The sequence below is a fragment of the Periplaneta americana genome, chromosome 3 (genome assembly GCF_040183065.1).
Source record: "Periplaneta americana isolate PAMFEO1 chromosome 3, P.americana_PAMFEO1_priV1, whole genome shotgun sequence".
In the NCBI taxonomy this organism is placed as follows: domain Eukaryota; kingdom Metazoa; phylum Arthropoda; class Insecta; order Blattodea; family Blattidae; genus Periplaneta; species Periplaneta americana.
The window spans coordinates 200,080,404-200,103,591 of NC_091119.1; the positions used below are offsets into that span (position 1 = coordinate 200,080,404).

Sequence of the window (23,188 nt, forward strand, 5' to 3'; positions counted from 1 at the left end):
CAATGGTTACAGCTGACCTGTCAAACGATCGACCACACACATCTGTAGACAAGGCAGTGATGCGCTCGGACGCAGCGGCTGAACTGGATCGACTGACCCGAAGCAAGAAGCCGTCTGCGCCGCCGGACCAGAACTCGTCGGACTGCTGAGCCGACGGTGATACTGCTGGCTTGTAGCCTGCAGATGTCTGTGGTAGACCCGACCACTGGACAGGGTCAGTGATGCTATCGCCTGCAGTAAGGTCATGGGTGAGAGAATATATCTCGTTTCTGGAAATGTTTTAGGTTTGATTTATAAAATTCCTCATTACCCATTTCGCTGCCTACCCTCTTGAAGCAAATCTACGTACTATATTTATTAAAAATATAATATTACTTTTATATATGCGATGCAGCACACCTTACTATCTTAGTCTGCAGAATCCTACACTTGTAAAACTGTATTTTAATTTATATTAAAATTTTATATAAAACGAATCACTAGGTAGTACTGAGAATAGGGTAGGTGGTAGAATAGATAAGGTGGATTTTAGTCGGCCCGAAATAATGATCTGGACGGAATTCTCTGCGGTAACTGTGGCCTTGTTGGACTTACGTGGCCGGCCGCTGTGCAATAGAAGCGCAAAAGAACGAGGAAGCGCCTGCCCAGTGGTGGAAGTAATTAAGCTGCTAACTGATTGTCTTTGTGAATAATATCGTAATTAAAATATTTTTTATTTATTTTTCTCGTCTCTATAATGCAGAGGTGCATCGAGTAGGACACGATCTTTCTGTGTGTCGAGAGGTCGTTCTCTACTTGAGGCCGGGCATATTATGGAGGGTTTTCCTCACATCAAGCAGAGGAACAGTATGTATATTTATTGGCAGATAATACGACTCCAAAGAGACACTAATATTGCTAACTAATGTCTACTGTAGAAGCGTGAGAGCAGAGCGAATGTGTGTGGGAATGCGTGTGAAGAAGAAATGAATTTTGGTTATTTTGCTGTACAGTTTAATACATGGCTTGTTACTATGAGAGTCTTAATATAGTTGTTTTATCCACAAGAATATTTAGACATTGAAGTCAAATTGTTATAAGAATGCAATTTCCACAAGTTTGAGCAGGAAGTCAAAATTTTTTTTCCCCCTTTTAATTTTGTGAATAGCATTATATAAATTTTGTGAGGTAGTGGTTGAATTTGTATACATGAAAACGATTTGTCCCAAGCACCCGCTATATCAGACCACGTGTTTTGCAGTTACTATAAAGTTTGAGAGTTCTTCCTCTTTTTTGAAACGTACGAGAATGTGCAGCTAATAACAGTGATGCTGTCTTATATTTTTTTTACACCCTGTGCATTCTGCACCTGGAATTTATAATGTTGCTCGAATGTCTGTTATTCCTATATAGATTACATCGTCCCATCAATGGGTATCTCGCTTTTCTGTAATCCAGGATATTTAGAGGGAATTGTTGAAATGATTCCGAAATGTAACTTCATATATCTTGTGAATACTTTCACCTTGGAAAGCAGTGAAGTAGATAACTATGACATGGGGGAGGATTTAGGGCAGTGGAGCTTGTCTGCTGTGAACGGTATATTTACTGTCAGTGTAAACTTGTTTACAGAAATGGCTATCTGTATGTAAGACAGATGTAACAGCAACATCTGATTCCAGCAGCAAATTAAGTGTTTGCTGAATATCAATTTTGGATAATCAGAAAAAAAATTGTCTTAAATACAGGTAGCCACTACTGCTTCATTAAATGCACAATAAAAAAAACAGTAATAATCAGACTGGGTTGTAAGACAGCCTTTATTTCTATGTGCCACATTTAAGTAACCAATGTTTGTATTCACATCCCTTCGACAAAGTTTTCCATGAGCTGATATACGTATAACAGGGGAAGATGGGGTTTAAACTATTTGGAAGCTTAATATCGTAATTTAAACTTTGTTTCCGAGTAATATCAGCTTATCAAACTATTTGTGGCAATGCTTCAACTTTATAAGAGATTAAAAGAAAGAGAAAACCTTCTATAGTATTGTAATTTGTATTTTTTGTCATCAGAACTCTGTTGTGAACAATTAATTTGGTAGCTGATGTACACAATATTATGAAGACAAAAAATTAAAAAAATCATTTTTTGAAATAGAAAAGACAAGTATATTTATTTACACAGTTTGTCACACGTCTGCTGCACTATGACTGGTAATATTCCTGTAGCTGTTCGTCTTGAGGCTTGAGGATACAGCGGTCTCGGAGATTGACGACCCAACCCGGCTCAAGCCCCAGGAATATCTGTCTGGGGTCTTTCCTCTGAGTGAGCATGGCGTAGTCAGGGTCTTCTTCCAGCACCGGTAGCTGGTAGCCATACTTCTGTGCCAGCACCAGTCGCTCCCATGATATTTTTTCAGGATCTGCTAGGTAACCACGATTAGCAGGGTTTGTGTAATAGTCTACTGCATCCTCTGGTGGCAGCATACGTCGTGGAATGGCTTCTCCTGCGTAAGGTAAGTTTTTGTTTTTGTGAAGAAATATTTACTTCATGACATAATGTAACTACTGTACAAAAAGTTGTCAAAACATTTCATACAATTGAAGTGTCGGCTGGAACAACATTGTAAGTTACAAAATTTTCATTCGGCGTGTTTCCGTGTAATAATGTTGTATGTCATGTTACTTTGCTATGCTCTTTGGCTTGCAACTGTCCATCATTGCAGTACGTGAAATTTGTCCACTCAAAAGTTTGCTACCCTATAAGAACAATGTTGTACGTGTCCATATTTTTGCAGTTCCTGTAAATTTTACTAAATGTAACTTATGTTATTCCAGCCGACGCTTCAATTATCAAATAACATTATTTAATAATAATAGTAATAATAATAATAATAATAATAATAATAAATTTTATTTATTATAACAGCGTTTCTCAAACTTTTCTGAAGTGGGGACCACTTTTTTAAGTCAGAACAGTTCCGAGGACCACCTTACTCTTGTTCCCTTCGAAAGCCAATTTATCATTTATGTAGCATATTTTAATACTAGTATAGGCCTACTTATATTTTAATGTAGAAATAATTAAAATTAATTTAATCCAATTAATTTTATATTAATATTAACTAATTAAGTTAATGCTAATCGAAGAAAATTTCTTATATCGTCATCTGGAGAAACAGAAATAAAAAAAATTAATGCAGAAACATGCCCGATTTTCAACAAGTAAAGATGCAATTTTGCATGTTCTATTATTGGTGTACGACATACAGTACATGACCATTTCAATGTGCAGACTAGATGTCGGCAAAACTATTAAGAAAGTCATAAATACATGAAAAGGTTCGGTACTTTGGTCCTGTTATGAATTCAGGTGGTCCCTGGCTGGGTTACATGCACGACGTCAGATGTGCAGGGAAAAGATGGTGAGAAACACCACATTCATAGTGCTTTAAATCCCTCTTTTGTTACTGAGAGTAGAGTAGGAAGTTGCCAATGGGAGAAAAAGTGAAAGGCGATTGCCATGTGTCATTTACAAACTCTGAAATTTTCAGCTATAGTGTGATACGCAATTCGTTTGAATTTTATTTTTTCTTGTCTTTTTTGAAGAACCACAAGGGCAGACCTCGAGGACTACAGGTGGTCCGCGGACCATAGTTTGAGAAACGCTGTATTATAATAATAATAATAAGAGGGATGAAGTTACAGGAGAATCGATAAAGTTACACAAAGCAGAACTGCACGCATTGTATTCTTCACTTGATATAATTAGGAACATAAAATCCAGACATTTGAGGAGGGAAATGCGTGTAGCATATATGGGTGAATCCAAAAATTCATATAGTCTGTTAGTTGGGAGGCCAGAGTGAAAACACGTTTGGGGAGGCCGAGATGTAGATGGGAAGATAATATTAAAATGTATTTGAGGGAGGTGGGATATGATGGTAGAGACTGGATTAATCTTGCTCAGGATAGGGACCAATGGCGAGCTTATGTGAGGGCGGCAATGAACCTCCGGGTTTCTTAAAAGTCGTAAGTAAATACTAATTGTAGTAATAATAATAATACATAGTTGTACTTAATTTCGATGTTTGTAATTATAAATTTTAAAAGTGATTTATTTTATTGTTATAAAATTGATCATGTTTATTTTTGTTTCGTTTGTAGATGGTGTGCGAATAAAAAATGAATGTGATGCCAGTTAGTACAATTACTTAATATAGTAACATGTCTTGAAATTCGTGAAAATTTGAGCTGCTAAATATGTATTGCCTCTTTGAAATAGTGAAATTGAAGGCATGGTTTATTCGTTAGGAGCAAGCAGTCCAAAATAACTGACATGTTACCAAATGAGGATCAAACAGGAAGAACAAGGTGAGTTATTTTCGTAAAAGTTTATAGATTGGAGTTCGAAATTTAATATATCAGCCAGCTTTGGTTCTAAATAACTAAGATTGTCTATAAATAACGATGAAGTTCTAAATTTCTCTGCGAAAATGTTACTAAACTGACTTAACTCGTTCTTCCGTGCTATAATAATAATAATAATAATAATAATAATAATAATAATAATAATAGTTTTATTTTCCCTGGCAGAGTTAAGGCCATCAGGTCTTCTCTTCCACTCAGCCAGAATCAAAGAACATACAGGAAAATACATACCAGTATACAAGTATTAACTTAAAAATAATAATACAAAATAAAATAAAAAGAGAGATCTACCTCAGATGTTATTAAGTGTCATTTCAGTTATATATTTATGCTTGATCATGCCGAAATGTAGTAATTATACACCTGGTAGCAGCCCTTTAATGCATGTCATTAAAGTTCAGGTTTTTTATTATTCTCGGATATGCAATCGAAAGACAACTAGCGAAACGTCACGGAGGCTGGAAATCCAATACTGTCGCAGAAGGTTATGTTCTGTTACTATAATAATTAGCGTTAATTGTAAATAATATTCAAATAAATTCAATTTGTCATCTCGTTTTTCAATGTCGAATTCAATTTCAAGGTTAGATCAAGAGTAATGTTTATCTTACTCTCTAGATTATATCAAGGTCGTCGACATTCGTTTCCCGGAAAAAATCAATACTTTCGCGTCTGCGCACATCTCACAATTTATGAGGTAGGCTATTGCACTCACATAACAATAACATGAATACTTATTCATAATTTCAAGTTAGAAATATGGTCGAGCATAAAAAGGCGTATGAAACTTGCCTATAATGGTAATTAAGAAGCTCGTATGAAAATTATGAAACTCGCGCTCGTTTCATAAACAAACATACTTGCGTCTTAATTACTACCATTATAGGCTCGTTGCATAATGTACTATTTTGTCACGCGTTTTTATCTTCAGATCCCTATAAAAATGTTTAAGTTAAATGAAGTTCTATTATATTAAGATTTTGTAATAACATACAAAAAGATAAATCAAGGTTGCAAGCAAATTAAAAATTCCTTAGGTATGATGCAGGTTATATGAAACTAGACTACAAAAGAAATGAAGATATCCGTTTAGAATGAGACATTTTTTAAATGAATTACAAAATTAGCAATTACAGGAATAACTGGAAATTACATTTAGGAAGCATGGACAACATCATACTTCCACTGCAGTTTTGGAACTACCACCCAATTACCAACCGGGACATTGGAAGACCAGCAGAATGTTGAATGATCAAGTGTAGTTGTTACGAGTAAAAGAGGTCTAATACATGGATGATGATAATAACATTGCAGCCAGTTTGTAATTGAAAAAATGAAAGATGATAACTTTTGCCACAAGCGAAGAATATTGTCCAAACTGACAAAAAAATCACATTTTCTAAAAACCAGACTAAAAGATATTTCTCAGTGTTGGGAATCTCTCCACAAGATTTTATTACAGCTAAAATGTTAGTCTAAATTGGTTTCAATCAAGAAGAACCACAGAATAGTTCTAGAAAAAAGATTGGAGAGGGACTTGGACTAGAAAATAATTAGAATACTTGATTTATCAGTTCTATTGTTGTTTTTGTGAGTCACAAGAGGTCAAGAATAATTAATCATGTGTCATGCATATTAAAACTTTAGGACTTGTTATCCGCAGTACCCAATTTTCAATAAATAAGGAATATTTTCTCAGAAACTATTTGAAATGAAGTAATGTAATTTTGCACACTCCTTTATTATTGAATAATGCAAATTTCCCTGCAGAAAATTTGTTTTTAGGTTAATATTTAAAGAACTTTATTTTGACAAAGCAATTATATACACAGAACATCCTTGTACTCTTCATCTTTCACCGTCTCTGCAGCTCATCTCTGGAACTCTCTACCAGAACATGTCAGAGACTGTCGGATATTGTCTAGTTTCAAAAATAAATTAAAATTGCACTTTTTGAATTAGATTCCTTTCAGTTATAAGCCCTTTTCTCTGCCATAGTTTTGTAAAAATATAGGCTATATATTTCTTTTTCCTTCCTTTCCCCTTTTTGTTCTCTTTATCAGCTGATGAATTTATTATCATAGCTTTTTTATCGTGAATTTTATTTAATTTTCGTATTTCTTTTCTTTTTTATTATTATTTTATTACATTCCATTTTGATATATTCTTCCTTACGTTTTTCCATATTAGCCATTTGTACTAAATGAGTTGCTTTCACTACATTGAAAGCCATACATTCCAATGTATTTTACTTTCTTTTTTTTTCTATTATGGTATTATTTTCATGTTGTTTAGTGTCGATTTTATTATGCTATTATTATTATTTTTTTTTGTAATATGTTAGTATTCTGTTCTTTAACTTTTTGTTAAATTTTAACTGCTTGTATACTTTGTGACCTGGTAGAGTGTAAGAGAAGGCCCTATGGCCTTAACTCTGCCAGTATAAATAAAGAATTATTATTATTATTCTTATTATTATTAATTATTATTATTATTATATATTTTTTTAAATACATTTTTTGAAAATTTATTTTGAAAAAAAAAAAAAAAACTAACTGAAGTTTTAAAATTCTGTCTGCAGAGATTTTTACATATAATGTAGAGCAAATGTGTATAAAATTTCAGAACCATATCTGTAATAGATCATGAGAAAATGTTCCTTATATTTTGTGATATCAGGTTAGGTTAGGTGAGTTTGTAATAAGACTTCTTGACATGGTAAGGTATTCTAATTAAGTATCATAATAGAGTCAGTCATTGTAAATATCTGTACCAAATTTTAGATGCATAGCTAAGAAATTGTGGGATCATTGATTAATTATATATAACAGTGCATTTGAGACTGTCTCTCTCCTTAAATAGTCTAGAGATCATGCTAAGAGAAAAAGCATCCATCTGAACCAACCTGTAGCAGTTATGTTGGAACTGGTTGGAAAAAAATCTGTCCTTACCTTTCTTAAAAAACTTCTCAGGATTTATTACAGCCCAAAGGCTGTGTATATCGTAATAAGCTGTTGTGATAACTCCTCCATTTCTCTCTATGGCTGCAATGACAGGTTCTGAGGCCCACTGTACTTCTATGTTTACTTTGGATTTGAAAAGATCAGCTCCCTGTCGAGACAAGACAAGTAAATTGCTTTGTAGACAATATTAATAGTTAAAAGGGACAAATTCTTAAAAGCTTGTACCGTAATACCGAAATAATGATCACCTACACTTTTTAATATATACTAATGACATCAAATATAGAAACGGACAATTAAACCAGGAATAAAATTAATTACAGAATTTATTTAAATATTTTATTATATGCCGGTGAATTAGTAATAATTCAAAACAATGAAGATGATTTGCAGTATTCTTTTACACCACTCAAATAATGTTTGTTCTGGAAACAATTTTAAAATATAAAAAGGAAAAAATCAAAGTTATGGCGTTCTGGAGGAAATCAGCTGTTAGATCAAAAATAATTTTGGAATTAATTAATTACTTATTAATTTCATTATTTCGGATGTGAAATATACATAAAAAAATTATAAAAGACATACAAACAAAACTGAATAAATTTATTGATTATAGTTCACGTTAACACTTTGTTAAAAACATAAAATTGTTTAGTCACACGTTAAAAAGTGTTATAATTTTTAAAAAAGGTTATATACCTTGGACAGACGGCCCGTTTCGACGTGATGTGACGTCTTCATCAGTGTCTCCTGAACTACTGGTGATCTTGAATTCTGCGATGTGCATTTGTCGATTGTAGGGGTAGGGGTGTGTTGCTCTTATGGTGGGGGCTGGTTGTTTGTGTGTTATGACGTATCATGACGTCGAATAATGTGTGGGTATTGAACTGTAATTGTGTATTAAGAATATGTTGTGGGTATGTTATTGTATGTTTATATATTTCGTATTGTTCTAAGATGTTTAACTGTGAACTTTTTTGGTGTGATGTGTAAAATTTCCATATCTGTTTCTATATTATTGTAATCATGATTATTGTTGATAATGTGTTCTGCGTAATTTGATGTGATGTAGGGTTCGGTTATAGCTTTAATATGTTCATTATATCTTGTATGAAAGGATCTTCCTGTCTGTCCTATGTAAAAATGTGGACAACTAAAATGCAAAAATTTTAACACTTTTTAACGTGTGACTAAACAATTTTATGTTTTGAATAAATTTAAGATAACTTGTGGAACAGTACATAGAACATTGAAAAATAACACAATAAAGGAAACAAGAATGAAATTTTATAAAACAATGGTCACACTTGTCCTCTTGTATGGTAGTAAATCTTGGGTCTCTACAAAAAAAAAAAAATTTAATCTAGAATCCAGAGTACTGGAATGAGTTTCTTGATGAGAATAAAAGGATGTACTAGATTAGATTTAATTATGAATAAAAATATTAGAACTGAACTGAATGTTTATGCAATAAATGACAGGATTCAAGAATATAGACATAAATAGATGCAACACTTGGGAAGAATGGAATTAACAAGAATGTCTGAAATAATATATAGACTATAATTCTGTAGGCAAGAGAGATATTGAAAGACTAAAGAAGAGATAGAAAGATTTGCATAAGACCAGAACAGCCCTGAAGCCTAATCCATGAAGTGAAGAAGAAGAAGATAATATTAATGACTATCATTTAATTAAAGCTGCCGAATGTGGTATATGCATCTACAAAGGCACAGTTTCAAGTATGTCGGTTTCATGCTGCATTATGTTAGCAAGTCATGGAGTCCCTTTGTCTATTGTCAGGTCAAGAAAATGCTCACAACAGAACCTTGACTAAATCATCAGATCAGAACCACCCTTAGAAAAATCTACTGTTTTCCTAATCTGCCATTTAAGGGGACTGAGTAATGATTAGGGGTAAAAAATTCGATTTTTTATTTTCATTATCATCTTCATGGTATAGGCACAGTCTAGTATATACAGTCGCGAAGCTCAATACGTAGTAAATATGCAAACGATAGATAGTTGTTCACCACTAGGATCGCTGATATCGCCTCATTACAGGCAATGCAAAATAGTACTGGCACAGTCTATTGTTTCTCAAGCTTCGTGACTGTATATAGTAGACTGTGGTATAGGCTTATGACCTATTCTGGCTCTTTATTCCACTGCCTTCTTGATCTTCCTTGTGATCTCTTGCCTTTGGATATATAACTCCAAACTCTTTTGGGCACTCTGCTCTCTTCTATCCTATCCAAATGTTGTGTCCATTTTGTCCTATTATATGTTGTAGTTTGATCACAGTCTAGTATATACAGTCACGAAGCTCAATACGTAGTAAATATGCCAACATTAGATAGTTGCTCACCACTAGGATCGCCTCATTACAGACAATGCGAAATAGTACCAGCACAGTCTATTGTTTCTAGCACCCTCAAAACTCAAGCTTCTTGACTGTATATAGTAGACTGTGGTTTGATCAAGCAGAGGTGTAATTTGCAATTCCGTAATAATATGATCTCTTAACGTGCATCCCTTTATTGCTCTTAAAAATTTCATCTCGGATGCATTCAATCTACTTTTTTCTCTCTTATTTAAAACCCAACTTACGCTCTGTTATATAAAAGTCTCGGTATTGCCATTATTTTATAAAACTTTAACTGTGTATCAGTTCTAGTTTTGTTTCTCAGTGTTCTTCTGATTGTACCACACATATTCTGAAAACGCCATATTTTAATTTGTAGGTCTTTATCATAGTCGTGTGTTCCTGTGTATTTTGTCTGTTTTTGTATTGTGATGTCTAAGAAACTTATGGATTTGTTGTTTTCTATTTATAGTGCATAGTTTGGTTTTGGATATACAAGGGAGAGTCAAAAAGTAACCTTAACTTAATAATTGTTTCATTAATTTAATATGTTCAATAAGACTACAAACACGTACTTTCAACATACATACTTTCTTACCTCGTCTGTTAATTGGATTCCAAAATGCTTATGGCTTGGATTCATTTGATACAATCCAGTGTTACATATTATGGACAGGTCAATTGGCTGTGATGTGTCCAGACGGTCTGTATCAATCATTTTCTGCAGTTGTAACAAGGAGAGAGGAGGGTATTCCCGTCGTAAGCTAAAGAAATGCAATTGAAAACATGAGAGTCAAACAGAAATGTATTCAGTAACACCAAAAAAAAAAATACAGCCTGGAGGATATTTAAGAATGAAAATATACAATAGGCCTACTTACAAGACAAATAGAATCCCAGAAAAAGGTATAATATGTTTTCCAAAGTGATATAGTGTTAAAAGTAGTGTAACCAAGATGTACAAATACAATTTAAGTCCCACCGAATCAAAATGGAATATTTGATCTAGGAGCAAGTTTTTTTTTTTTCACACCACAAACTTTTGCAAAAATACTTACTGATGTCCTTTATAGTATGGCTCATATGTAAACCGCAAATAGAATGGATTGTTCCCTGTCTCATAGCCGAGACGCATATAATTCTGTCGTTGTCCAGAGCCTTTGTTTCCAGCCCCATGCTTATCACCTCCATGCTGTGCTCGTCCTCTGAGTGGCTGAGTAAGAAGGAAAATTTAAATATTTTAATACTTTTCGTAATTGTCGGTCGCTATGCATTGCCCCTCAATCCCGCAGTAGGCCTACTAATACGTAATACCGCACATAATAAATACATTGATTACCTTGGTACGTGTTCCCGGATTTCTTCGGATATTTGCCAAACACACACGAGGAAGAGTTCTTAACATGGCAAAAGCCTTGTCCACTCCTTTCTTCCCGGACCAACTCATTGTGTATTTAGTTTCTTTCACAACTTTTATTAGACTGTTTCTTGAAAATATTATATTTTGCAGCAATAGAGAGGTTATGGTCGAATTACACTACATTTCTTAGTTGGTAGCACTTTACATGTCAGTGTCGCCAACAAATAAGGAACGAATAAATTAGTTTCTGATAGAATGTTAAATTTCCGTGGTGCTTGATTAGTCTGTTTACTACAATTCTTTAAAATGTTTTGGGTCCTTGATATGGGAAACCAATTTCGAAATTTGGTTGCATAAATGTAGGCAGTTGTACTTTGTGAAGTAGAAATTGACATACTTCTTGTAGGCTGTGTATTTCTGCCCTTGTTCCGAAGGAAAATTGTGTACACAAGGTATACATTAACTTCAGTTGAGTTAACATGGCAGTAACTCAGTTGAGCCAGAAAGATTATTTGAAGAAATATTTATCATCTGGTTCTGATGACAAAAAGAAGAAGAAGAAAAAGAAGGTTGCTAAACCTTCAAATGAAAGGTATTACATATTAATTGTCTTCTCAAATTGTACTTGTAAAATTTGACAATTAAGGGAAGTGAGGTTATGTTGTATAATTAATGTTTCAGTATTTACTTAGCTATTATAATTTTTGTGAACAACTGTAAGCTGTCACAATATTAAGTATCGAAATAATATTAATCTACTAACAATGAAAACCTCAAATTTATAAGTTATTGTTATAGGAATTATCGTTGCACGTACCCAGTACGGGAATGTGATGTAAATAATCGAAAACTGATTTAAATTTATAGAATAATAGTTGAATAGATCGTTCAAGCGACCTTCTTTTAGTTGCTTGCATGCAAAGAACCGAATATAACCCAAATATTTTCTAGAAAGACACGTATTAATTTTAGTTTAAGTTGCCAAAAATTAAAATTACACTTAAAGAGAATCAATACAAAGACACAAACGACTATTCGCAGGCAGTCTAATGTTTTTTTTTTTTTTTTTTTTTTTTTTTTGTAAATAATTTCTTCAAAAAATGTTTTGATTGTAATATCTCTACAAATTTTAGGTTTCGAGTTGTCGATGACGACATTGACCTGAACAATATGAGACCACTCGATGAAGATGAGGTAGATCTATATAACTTAGCAGAAGATGCACCTCAAATTGCTGGAATTATTGATGAACGACCGGATGATATGCGAACATTGGAAGAGTTCCGAACGAAGAAATGGAAGATAATGTCTGATGAAAATGGCATTGAAGATATTAAAGTAACAGCAATAGGAGGTGGAGCCAAACAACTTCCTGGTTCACCAGCAAAGATTCAGGGGAAATCCGGTGTTTCAGATATGTCACCTAAAGCGAAAGGGAATAAGAAGAATTCGAATAAACATTCCGATCCAGATGCGTCGCCTGTAAGGAAGTATAAAGGCGATTCAGATACATCTCCACCTAGAAAATCAAAGGGACACAGTGATTCAGACGTTTCTCCACCTAGAAAATCCAAGGGGCATAGTGATTCAGATACCTCTCCACCTAGAAAATCCAAGGGGCACAGTGATTCAGATACCTCTCCACCTAGAAAATCCAAGGGGCATAGTGATTCAGATACCTTTCCACCTAGAAAATCCAAGGGGCACAGTGATTCAGATACCTCTCCACCTAGAAGGTCGCAAAAACGAGTGAATGTTGACAAGTTACAGTCCCGGAGGAATAAGAAAGAAAGTGATTCTGATGTTTCACCACCGAGAATTAGAAAATATGGTTCAGAAGTGTCTCCCAAAACAAGCAAGTCTCCAGTGAGAAAAGAAGGTGCTACTAGAAGTTATTCACCTGTCAGGAAAAATAAACACGATGCTGATATGTCCCCTGTCAGAAGGAGTAGAGAAGGTGACCTGTCTCCTGTCAGGAAGAACAAACTTGTTCCTGACCTGTCGCCTGTTAGAAAAGGCAAACACGATGTTGATTTAACACTTGCCAGAAAGAGCAGAAATGGAAGTGAGCAGTCGTTTTCATCATCGAGAAGATCACCTCCAAGAAAAATGAAACATTTCGATTCGCCACCAAGAAGACCGATAAGATCGGAAGAATACGAGGCAGTAGCTAAAAATTCACGTGGTCAGGTTACTAAAACTAGCAGAAATCTTGGTAAAAACAGTGATTCGGATTCTTCGCCTCCTAGGAAGGCTTCAAGAAGCTACAATTCACCATCACTACAATCAGGAAAAGAAGGTTCGAGGGCTTCGTCGTCTAATAAATCATCACGTAATATCGATTCTGATTATTCAGGAAAATCCCAAAATATTGAACGGCAGGGAGAATCAAATAGACAGGGCAAAGACTTTTCACAGAAAAGATATTCAGTTTCTCCCTCAAGACGAGATATAAGCGAGTCCCCGTACAGGAAGAGCAAACGTCAGCATTCTCCAGAATCAGAGTCCAGAAAATCTAGAAGGAACAGCGGGTCTGATAATTCACCACACAGGACTGCCAAGAAGTCTAGATTTGCGTCGCCCACACAGGAGAGGAGTAATTCTGGTGATGGAGGGAAGGCCGACAGTGAAAAGGGCAAAGCGAAGAGCAAAATGGAAAGAACTTTGGATGGAAAGAGAGCTGGTTTGCAGGACGCTAAAGAGCTTAAAGAAGAGATCTCCAGCTTCAGACGAAGAGAGGATCAAATGTTTGCTCAGGTTAGTTCTGGCTATAATAAATTGTTTCTTGATCTTGTGTACACAGAAAAAAATGTTGTAATACTGATTTCCATTAATTGATTAACTAGCGGACTTACTCGTGTTAATTATATAAGATTTGTAAGATTTTATGTAGATCTTGGAGTCATCTCGAACTTCTCTGCCTGTTATGTGGGTGTGTTTGATTATTGAAAGGTGTTGAAGAGTGGAGTCAAATAATGTGTGTGTACTGAAATTGATCTGTGTGTTGAGAATTTGATTGGGGTGTGTTTTAGTCTGTTTGTATATTTCGTATTGTTCTAGTGTGTTGAGTTTTTGGTTCTTGGGTTGTATGTGTAGGATTTCCATGTCTGTATTTATGTTATTGTATGTATGGTTAGCATTGGTTATGTGATCGGCGTATGTAGATGTATTGTGTCCTCTGGTTATTGCTTTAATGTGTTCTTTAATTCTTTAATGTGTGCAATAACCAGAGAACACAATACATCTACATAATGCCGATCACATAACCAATGCTAACCATACATACAGTAACATAAATGCGGATATGGAAATCCTACACATACAACCCAAGAACCAAAAACTCAACACACTAGAACAATACGAAATATACAAATACACTAAAACACACCCCGATCAAATTCTCAACACACAGATCAATTTCAGTACACACACACTATTTGACTCCACTCTTCAACACCTTTCAACAATCAAACACACCCACATAACAGGTAGAGAAGTTCGAGATGACGCCGAGATCTAGTAGGCTCTGAAGATGGTGCGTGAAGCACTGAAACAGCTGTAAGCCACACAAATCTTACATAATTAACACAAGTAAGTCCGCTAGTTAATCAATTAATTATATTCAAGTGTTAAAAGTAGTGTACGCAAGATTCAAAATCGACTGATTTCCAATTTTTCGCGTATATAATACATGTTTTCTGAATCACTGAAATTGAAAAAAAGTGGTTTTTGACATGCTTTGTCTTGTCTATCAGTGATCTGAATAGGTTTTGTTCTTATTAAGTATACTGGGTGAACCGTATGTAATGTTTTATTTCAGGGGGATATTCTAGAGGTATGTCAAACAAACAAGTTTATTACAGTTTTGCTCCTTTTTACTTAATTTTCGAAATAAAAATTGTTTTAGGTAGAAGAAACATGTTGTTGTTGTTATCTAATGCCGGGCTTTGGCAACGAAGCCATTAGCGTTCTTGCTCTCCAATATTTCTCTGTGGTGGATCCATCAGGTAGAACTTCACAGGTTATGAGATGATCTTCAGTCATTTCTTCTTCTTTGTTGCATAGAGGGCAATTTGGATTTGTGTAAATTCCTATTTTATTCAAGTGTTTGGCCAAATAATCGTGTTCTGTAAGCAGTCTGAATTTTGCTACTGCAGATTTACGTGGGATTTCTGGAATAATTTCTGTTTTTTTTATTAAAAAAATGCTCCATTTTTTATCTTTGGCTTTGGTACATAGTGCTTGGTTTTGCTTGATTTTATATTTATTTTTAATTAGTCTTTTGATGGATGTAAAAGGTAGGCTTGTATTTGTATTCTGAATTAAATTGGATCCTTTTTTGGCAAGAAAATCAGCAGTTTCATTTCCAGCAATTCCGCAATGTGCAGGTATCCATTGCAATTGAATTCTTTTCTGTAGTTTTTGAAGTTGTCGGATCATTTTGTGACATTCTTTAATTTGGATTGACATCATTTTATATGAATTTATTGCATAGTGTGTTTTGGGAAGATCATTGATTTAATTCCAATGTGCTCAGCCAATTTAAGAGAGCAGTGTATTATGATAATAAATGATTGAAAGAATATTTAGTTTTGTCCTTTAAATGTGCAGAAATGTGATGCGAACAGAGTGTTTCACGAATAGAGAGGGTTATCTGGCCGGGGTTTTAAATCTAGTAGCAGGTCAGTTTTGCAGGAGGTCGAGAACACTACCGAATGTTTCAAAAGAAACTTCATAATCCTGGTAGAACACTCGTGTATGTATCATGTATTGCGTCATCCATAAAAATCACAGAATTAGGTGAAATATTAGGTAAAAACTGCTCCTAAAACCAGTTTTTTGAACAGTCGCTCTCCATTTCTTCGTAATAATCGTTATTTGAATACGTTACGAACACCAGTAATCCATTTTTTTTATAAAACCCTGTTCACTACCTGCATTAAGTACTATAATCTTGGAACCTTTACCAATCGGCGCATGCAGAACTGGGTCATCATCACTAATTGTCCATAATTTATCTTTTGTCATGTTCACATTATTTATCCACGTTTCCTTTGGTTGATCTTATATTTTTGTTTGCACAAAGAAACTGATTACGCAGCGCAACTATGTCCTGTAACATTGCAAAATTGACTTTTATATATAAGATTGGTGCGCTGCTAATAATTTGCCTAGCATTTGCTGTATGTTAACATTTTATTCCATGTTCAGAAGCAACGAAATATTTTGTGTGAGTTACATAATCTTTATTCTTTGCAGATGGCTGATGAAGTGTCAGGGAAAGGGGCAGCAGCGGTAATGAGAGACCGTAAGACAGGCAAGCGGCGTAACCTGGAGGAAGAAGCTAAGCAGAAGCAAGAAGAAGAAGAGAAAATGGCTGAGCATAGGGAAAAATACTCCAGATGGGGCAAAGGGTATGAGTTTATATTGGTTTATAAATTTAAGTCAGTTTTTTTTTTCAATTAAAGTACACATAAGAACTGAACATATTGGATGCTTGCAAGTACATCTTCTTTGATTGTACTAAGACTTTGGCTCTTCTGGGTTGTGAGCCTACTCCGACCAGATACTGGTCATCTTGGTAAATGAATTTGTCTCTCTGAAACGTGTGTCAGGTCTGTGGATACTTCCAATTGTCGTCCCAAGATTTTCTGCACTGTAGTGATCAAATCATTCTTCTTCAATGAGTACAATGACTCTTGCAGAATCTTTTGGATTTAATGGCATGTTATCTCGACTGTGTCTAACAGTAAATGAAACACGTCTTTGCGTTAGCAAACTCCAAGAACATAATGGTCTCATTGGAGACTACTGTAAGTTGTAAAATGTTGTACTCCTGACAATGGCACTAATCATTCCCAGGTCAAAGATAATGAATGCTAAGGCTCTGGTAGTTGTTGATAAAAAGCTTTACAAACTCAATTTCTCTTTCAAAAGCTCAATGAAACCATAAAACAGTCTATTTTGAATCTTGCACACAAGAACACAATCAAATACATAGCACAAGAAAACGGATACAATCCAAACATAATAGACAACATCATAAGAAAGACAAAACAAAAACTTAACCAACACAAAAACACACAAAACACAACACAAACACAAGAAATACATCACACTAACATGTGAAAACAAAAGCACACATAAGATCGCATCTTCATTCAGAAAGCAGAAATACAACATAACATACAGAACAGAAAACACACTACAAAGACATCTCAACACACAAAAAACACAAACAAATAAATACGACCACACAGGTGTATACAAACTCACATGTAATAGTTGAGACAAGTTCTACATTGGACAGACAGGCAGATCATTCCAAACACGCTACAAAGAACACATTAAAGCAATAACCAGAGGACACAATACATCTACATACACTGATCATATAACCAATGCTAACCACACATACAATAACATAAATGCGGACATGGAAATCCTACACATACAACCCAAGAACCAAAAACTCAACACACTAGAACAATATGAAATATACAAACAGACTAAAACACACCCTGATCAAATTCTCAACACACAGATCAATTTCAGTACACACATACTATTTGACTCCACTCTTCAACACCTTTCAACAATCAAACACACCCACATAACAGGCAGAGAAGTTCGAGATGACGCCGAATCTAGTAGGCTTTGAGGATGGTGTGTGAAGCACTGAAACAGCTGTAAGCCGCACAAACTTACATACTTAACATGAGTAAGTCCGCGAATTAATCAATTAATCATAAAACAGCCTTAAACTACCCACAGATGCAATTATAAGTTGTACAATCTGTCGTACATTTGCACTTAGTTTGATGGTTTGAAAGATAATTGAACCTCTATCGCCTTGTAGTGTCCCGCGCCGTGGCGTCGTGGTCTAAGGCATCCTGCCTAGGACTGGCATTACGGAATGCGCGCTGGTTCGAGTCCTAATGGGGGAAGAAATTTTCTCATGAAATTTCGGCCAGTGTATGGGACCGGTGCCCACCCAGCATCGTGATGCACTTGGGGAGCTACGATAGGTAGCGAAATCCGGTTGCAAATGCCAGCTATAACGGCTGGGGGGATCATCGTGCTAAGCACACGATACCTCCATTCTGGTTGGATGATCGTCCACCTCTGCTTCGACATGTGGGCGTGAGGCCAGCAGCCGGCTGGTCGGTCTAGGCCCTTCACGGGCTGTAGCGCCACGGATTATTATTATTATTTTATAGCCTTGTAGTACAACCTGCAACAAGTTGCAGTCGAATTGGATGGCAGTACGGAGCTTCCATAAAATCTGTTGTACTATCAGCATATCAAACAATAGGTTGCAGCGTATAGAGGTTGTAACGACCGATAATAATATTTGTAGTACAATTTCACATCTCTTATGCCAGGTGCTATGATTGTTTTTTTTTTTTTCTTTTATAATTACATATTCTCCATGGACTCAAAAAAGAAAAATTTTGGAAAGAATTTATATAACCGTATGGACAAAATAGTTGCTAGTGGGATGTGAAGTCAAAAGATTATCTTTATATGAGTTTCCTGTTGCCAAATATCTTAGGGTGACAGATAATCTTCCCTCTGCAGTTATTAAGTCTCTCATCATATTTTGCTTCGTAATTTTGTCGTTACTAAGTTTACCTTTGAAGAAGCTGGGTTAATTTGATAACACAATCTCAAGGGAAAAAATGGAACTCTCTGCATCATAATCCACAGTTAATTCCCGATTTACCACGAAAATCGTCTGTAGCTGCATTTAGATTGGCAACAGGCCATGACTGTTTGGCCAAACACCTGCATAGAATTGGAATATATCAGTCCCCTAACTGCCCATTGTGCAACTCAAACCAAGAAATGGATTCGGAACACCTCAAAATCTGTGCTTCAGTGGCTGACCATGACAATAAATTTGAAACATATTGGAGTGCAAGAGGCCAAATGACTTTATTGTCAAACACATGGCATTAGAAAACAACAACAACATTCAGTGGGTTAACTGATATCTTGTCCAATTGGTGTGCAAATTCAAACTTGTTATGCATAACATTCAAATAACACTGTCTCCCATTGAAAACAGATTTCTGTACCTACTGAATTCCTTTATATTTTTTGAGAAAATGGTATATAGCCTATATGAATTTTTTACTCCACCTTCTAGGTTTCAGTTAAGTGAAGTTTGGTTAAGTGGGGTTTTACTGTATTTAGCCTAACTGAATATTGTGTCGAGTGTCTCCCATTGAAAACAGATTTTTGTACCTACTGAATTCCTTTATATTTTTTAAGGAAATGGTATATAGCGTATATGAATTTTTTACTCCACCTTCTAGGTTTCAGTTAAGTGAAGTTTGGTTAAGTGGGGTTTTACTGTATTTAATTGAATATTCTGTTGAAATAGATGAGCATGCATTGTTATTAAGAATTGAGAAGTTTAACTGCCTCACCTAATGCCTTGTACTTTAAATATCGTAGGTTGAAACAAGTCGAAGACCAGAAAGAGAATTTGCAGCATGCGCTACACGAGATGTCGAAGCCACTGGCCCGCTATGCAGATGACGAAGACTTGGAGCAACATTTGCGCAATCAAGAGCGCGAAGGGGATCCCATGCTGGAGTACATACGGAGCAAGAAGACGGAGGAAGACACCACAAAAAGTGAGATGCGTTGTGCCTCTATTTTATTAATTCTTTTATTAGGAACAACCTGTATTAAGAATACAGACACACATTCTCATAGAATTTCTTCTTCTTCTTCTTCTTCTTCTTCTTCTTATTATTATTATTATTATTATTATTATTATTATTTACTGGCTTTTAAGGAACCCAGAGGTTCATTGCCGCCCTCACATAAGCCCGCCATCGGTCCCTATCCTGTGCAAGATTAATCTAGTCTCTATCATCACACCCCACCTCCCTCAAATCCATTTTAATATTATCCTCCCATCTACGTCTCGGCCTCCCTATAGGTCTTTTTCCCCTCCGGTCTCCCAACTAACACTCTATATGCATTTCTGGATTCGCCCATACGTGCTACATGCCCTGCCCATTTCAGACGTCTGGATTTTTTAAGTTCCTAATTATGTTGGGTGAAGAATACAATGCGTGCAGTTCTGTGTTGTGTAACGTTCTCCATTCTCCTGTAACTTCATCCCGCTTAGCCCCAAATATTTTCCTAAGCACCTTATTCTCAAACACCCTTAACCTATGTTCCTCTCTGAGTGAGAGTCCAAGTTTCACAACCATACAGAAGAACCGGTAATATAACTGTTTTATAAATTCTAACTTTCAGATTTTTGGACAGCAGACTGGATGACAAAAGCTTCTCAACCGAATAATAACAGGCATTTCCCATATTTATTCTGCATTTAATTTCCTCCCGAGTGTCATTTATATTTGTTACTGTTGCTCCAAGATATTTGAATTTTTCCACCTCTTCGAAGGATAAATCTCCAATTTTTATAGTTCCATTTCATACAATGTTCTGATCACGAGACATAATCATATACTTAGTCTTTTCGGGATTTACTTCCAACCCTATCTCTTTACTTGCTTCAAGTAGAATTTCCACGTTTTCCATAATCGTTTGTGGATTTTCTCCTAACATATTCACATCATCCGCATAGACAGGAAGCTGATGTAACCCGTTAAATTCCAAATTATTATTGTTATTATTATTATTATTATTATTATTATTATTATTATTATAGTGTAACTTTTATATTTCAATAATATAGAATTGGAATATATCAGTCCCCTAACTGTCCATTGTGCAACTCAAACCAAGAAATGGATTCGGAACACCTCAAAATCTGTGCTTCAGTGGCTGACCATGATAATATCTTTGAAAAATATTGGAGTGCAAGAGGCCAAATGACTTTATTGTCAAACTGCTGGCATTAGAAAACAACAACATATTTCAGCAATAATGTTACTTTTATTTACAACAACCACACACCCGTCAACAATGGGTATTCCACTCAACACTGCAACACAGTAGTCGTTATTGCTTTCCGCTGAACGACAATGACTATTCACGTTTATCGTTTATTATTGAGAAGAACAGCAATGTACTCCTAATTTCAACTAATGTTCACAAAGCACTATTTACAAAACAAAACTGTCAATTCTCAGTTCGTTCGCCTTGGCTAGTTCTTCTAGCTCACTCACTCAAGTTCACGGTATTTCGAACCCAAGACTTCCAGATAACAGTCCACTGCACTTCGAACTCAAGACTTCCAGAGTCAGTTCACTGCACTTCGAACTCAAGACTTTCAGAGTCAGTTCACTGCACTTCGAACCCAAGACTTCCAGAGTCAGTTCACTGCACTTCGAACTTAAGACTTCCGGACGCATTGCCCTTGCCTGAACGCTGCCACAGTACTCACTTAAGTTCATTGTACTTCGAACCCAAGACTTCCGGACGCGTTGCCCTTGCCTGGACACTGCCACAGTAATCACTTAAGTTCACTGTACTTCGAACCCAAGACTTTCACTGGATTCGTCGCAGCTAACTAGCTTCCTCGCAGCTGACTGTCTAATTAGACTGGCTCAACTGAAGTAAATTCTGCAGCTCACTTGCCCTTTCTATTTATTAGATCACACATTCTCGAATGTACTGTGTCTCGTAGCTTCTACAACAATCGGTCTCCAGACGTTTCATTACTTCTGCCGCAGTGGTCTTCCTTCCCCCTCTCTTTCGAATACTTCTGAGATAATAAATAAGATTATACCTCATCGTGATCCTTTTGTTACTATTTTGGTATGTAATCCTTGATAGGTCCTTATCGTACAATATCTCGGTATATTAGATATACCATAGGTGGAGATATAAGGTATAAACCCAGCGCCACCTTCCTTCCCGCGCGCCCTCCCTTCTGCCGGACGCGCGCTCGACTCCCGAGGCAGCGAGAACCTTCCAGCACTGTTGCCACAATAGTATAATGTTAAGTCCCAGCCAAATTACCATAAGAATAACTTAATTAATTCCTGCTTTTAAACAAACCCAGTTTAAGGAAAATCCCAATTTTAAGGACTACTTTTCAAGTGAATTTTGTAATAATGAAGCCCAAAAATCGACTCGACTTTCAATAATCAATAGTACCGGCATATTCAATAGCATATCTCAATCTATAGTAATGTTGTTGTTGTTTTCTAATGCCAGGCGTTTGACAATAAAGTCATTTGACCTCTTGCACTCCAATATTTTTCAAAGGTATTATCATGGCTGGCCACTGAAGCACAGATTTTGAGGTGTTCCAAATCCATTTCTTGGTTTGAGTTGCACAATGGGCAGTTAGGGGACTGATATATTCCAATTCTATGCAGGTGCTTGGCCAAACAATCATGGCCTGTTACCAATCTAAATGCAGCTACAGACGATTTTCGTGGTAAATCGGGAATTAACTGTGGATTTTACCTTGAGATTGTGTTATCAAATTTTGTTTGTTGAAGTCTAAGTATGTAGATTTAATAAATCTTTTCACAGAGTAATACGTAGATTTAGTAACAGGTCTGTAAGTAGCAGTGCTGCCCTTCTTTGCTAAAGCATCCGCATTCTCGTTTCCCAGGATTCCACAATGGGATGGTATCCATTGGAATACAATTCTTTTATTAAGTCCAATATTGACAGAAAAAGTTTCATTGTATTTAAAAATTGCAAGGTTAATTTTCTCTATATTCTATCGATTTGAGCTGGAGTAGCCCGTTGAATAATAATGTATTTCTTGGATTTCAGGTAAACCTAAATACAAAGGTTCCTATCTGCCAAACAGATTTGGTATCCCTCCAGGCTACAGGTGGGATGGTGTGGACCGATCGAATGGCTACGAGAAGAAGTGGTTTGAACACCAGAATTCACGTAAAGCTGTGGATGACGAGGCCTACAAATGGAGCACCGCAGATATGTAATGCTAACTGTTCACGTCAAAGAATTTCCAAAAATATCGAATTAGTGCCTTCTTCATCAAGGTGAGCTGAGCTACAGGGTTGGGCACGAATAACCGGCCTGCCTCATGTCACTTGTTCTGAGAATAAATATTCTCAATTAATTGTAATGGAATGTAATGGAAGTGAAAATGAAGCTGTGGAATGGCTAAATG

At 35.8% G+C, this 23,188-nt stretch overlaps 3 protein-coding genes across 7 annotated transcripts in view; 2 read left to right on the plus strand and 1 right to left on the minus strand.

Moving 5' to 3' along the window:
* The window catches only part of Dlic (dynein light intermediate chain), a 53,092-nt gene extending 50,606 nt beyond the window's left edge, over positions 1 to 2,486 (plus strand). The window contains exon 10 of one of the 5 annotated variants that reach the window (XM_069822491.1): positions 1 to 2,486. In XM_069822491.1, coding sequence (XP_069678592.1) covers positions 1 to 149 — 149 coding nt within the window. In that variant the 3' untranslated portion in view covers positions 150 to 2,486. The other 4 variants (XM_069822492.1, XM_069822493.1, XM_069822494.1 and 1 more) reach the window with 4 other exon arrangements.
* Positions 1,782 to 11,361, minus strand: mRpL15 (mitochondrial ribosomal protein L15). Its single transcript, XM_069822496.1, has 5 exons — positions 11,080 to 11,361; positions 10,799 to 10,953; positions 10,339 to 10,504; positions 7,364 to 7,523; positions 1,782 to 2,488 (listed from the first exon to the last, which is right to left on the minus strand). Exons 1-5 carry the CDS (start codon positions 11,185 to 11,187, stop codon positions 2,187 to 2,189), a joined length of 891 nt encoding a protein of 296 aa, XP_069678597.1. The 5' UTR covers positions 11,188 to 11,361; the 3' UTR covers positions 1,782 to 2,186.
* Positions 11,356 to 23,188, plus strand: part of LOC138696959 (BUD13 homolog) — a 20,750-nt gene continuing 8,917 nt past the window's right edge. The window contains exons 1-5 of the mRNA XM_069822490.1: positions 11,356 to 11,692; positions 12,234 to 13,857; positions 16,360 to 16,514; positions 19,564 to 19,745; positions 22,825 to 23,057. Of these exons, the coding sequence (XP_069678591.1) occupies positions 11,580 to 11,692; positions 12,234 to 13,857; positions 16,360 to 16,514; positions 19,564 to 19,745; positions 22,825 to 22,997 (2,247 nt within the window). The 5' untranslated portion in view covers positions 11,356 to 11,579 and the 3' untranslated portion in view covers positions 22,998 to 23,057. The remainder of the gene's footprint in view (positions 11,693 to 12,233; positions 13,858 to 16,359; positions 16,515 to 19,563; positions 19,746 to 22,824; positions 23,058 to 23,188) is intronic.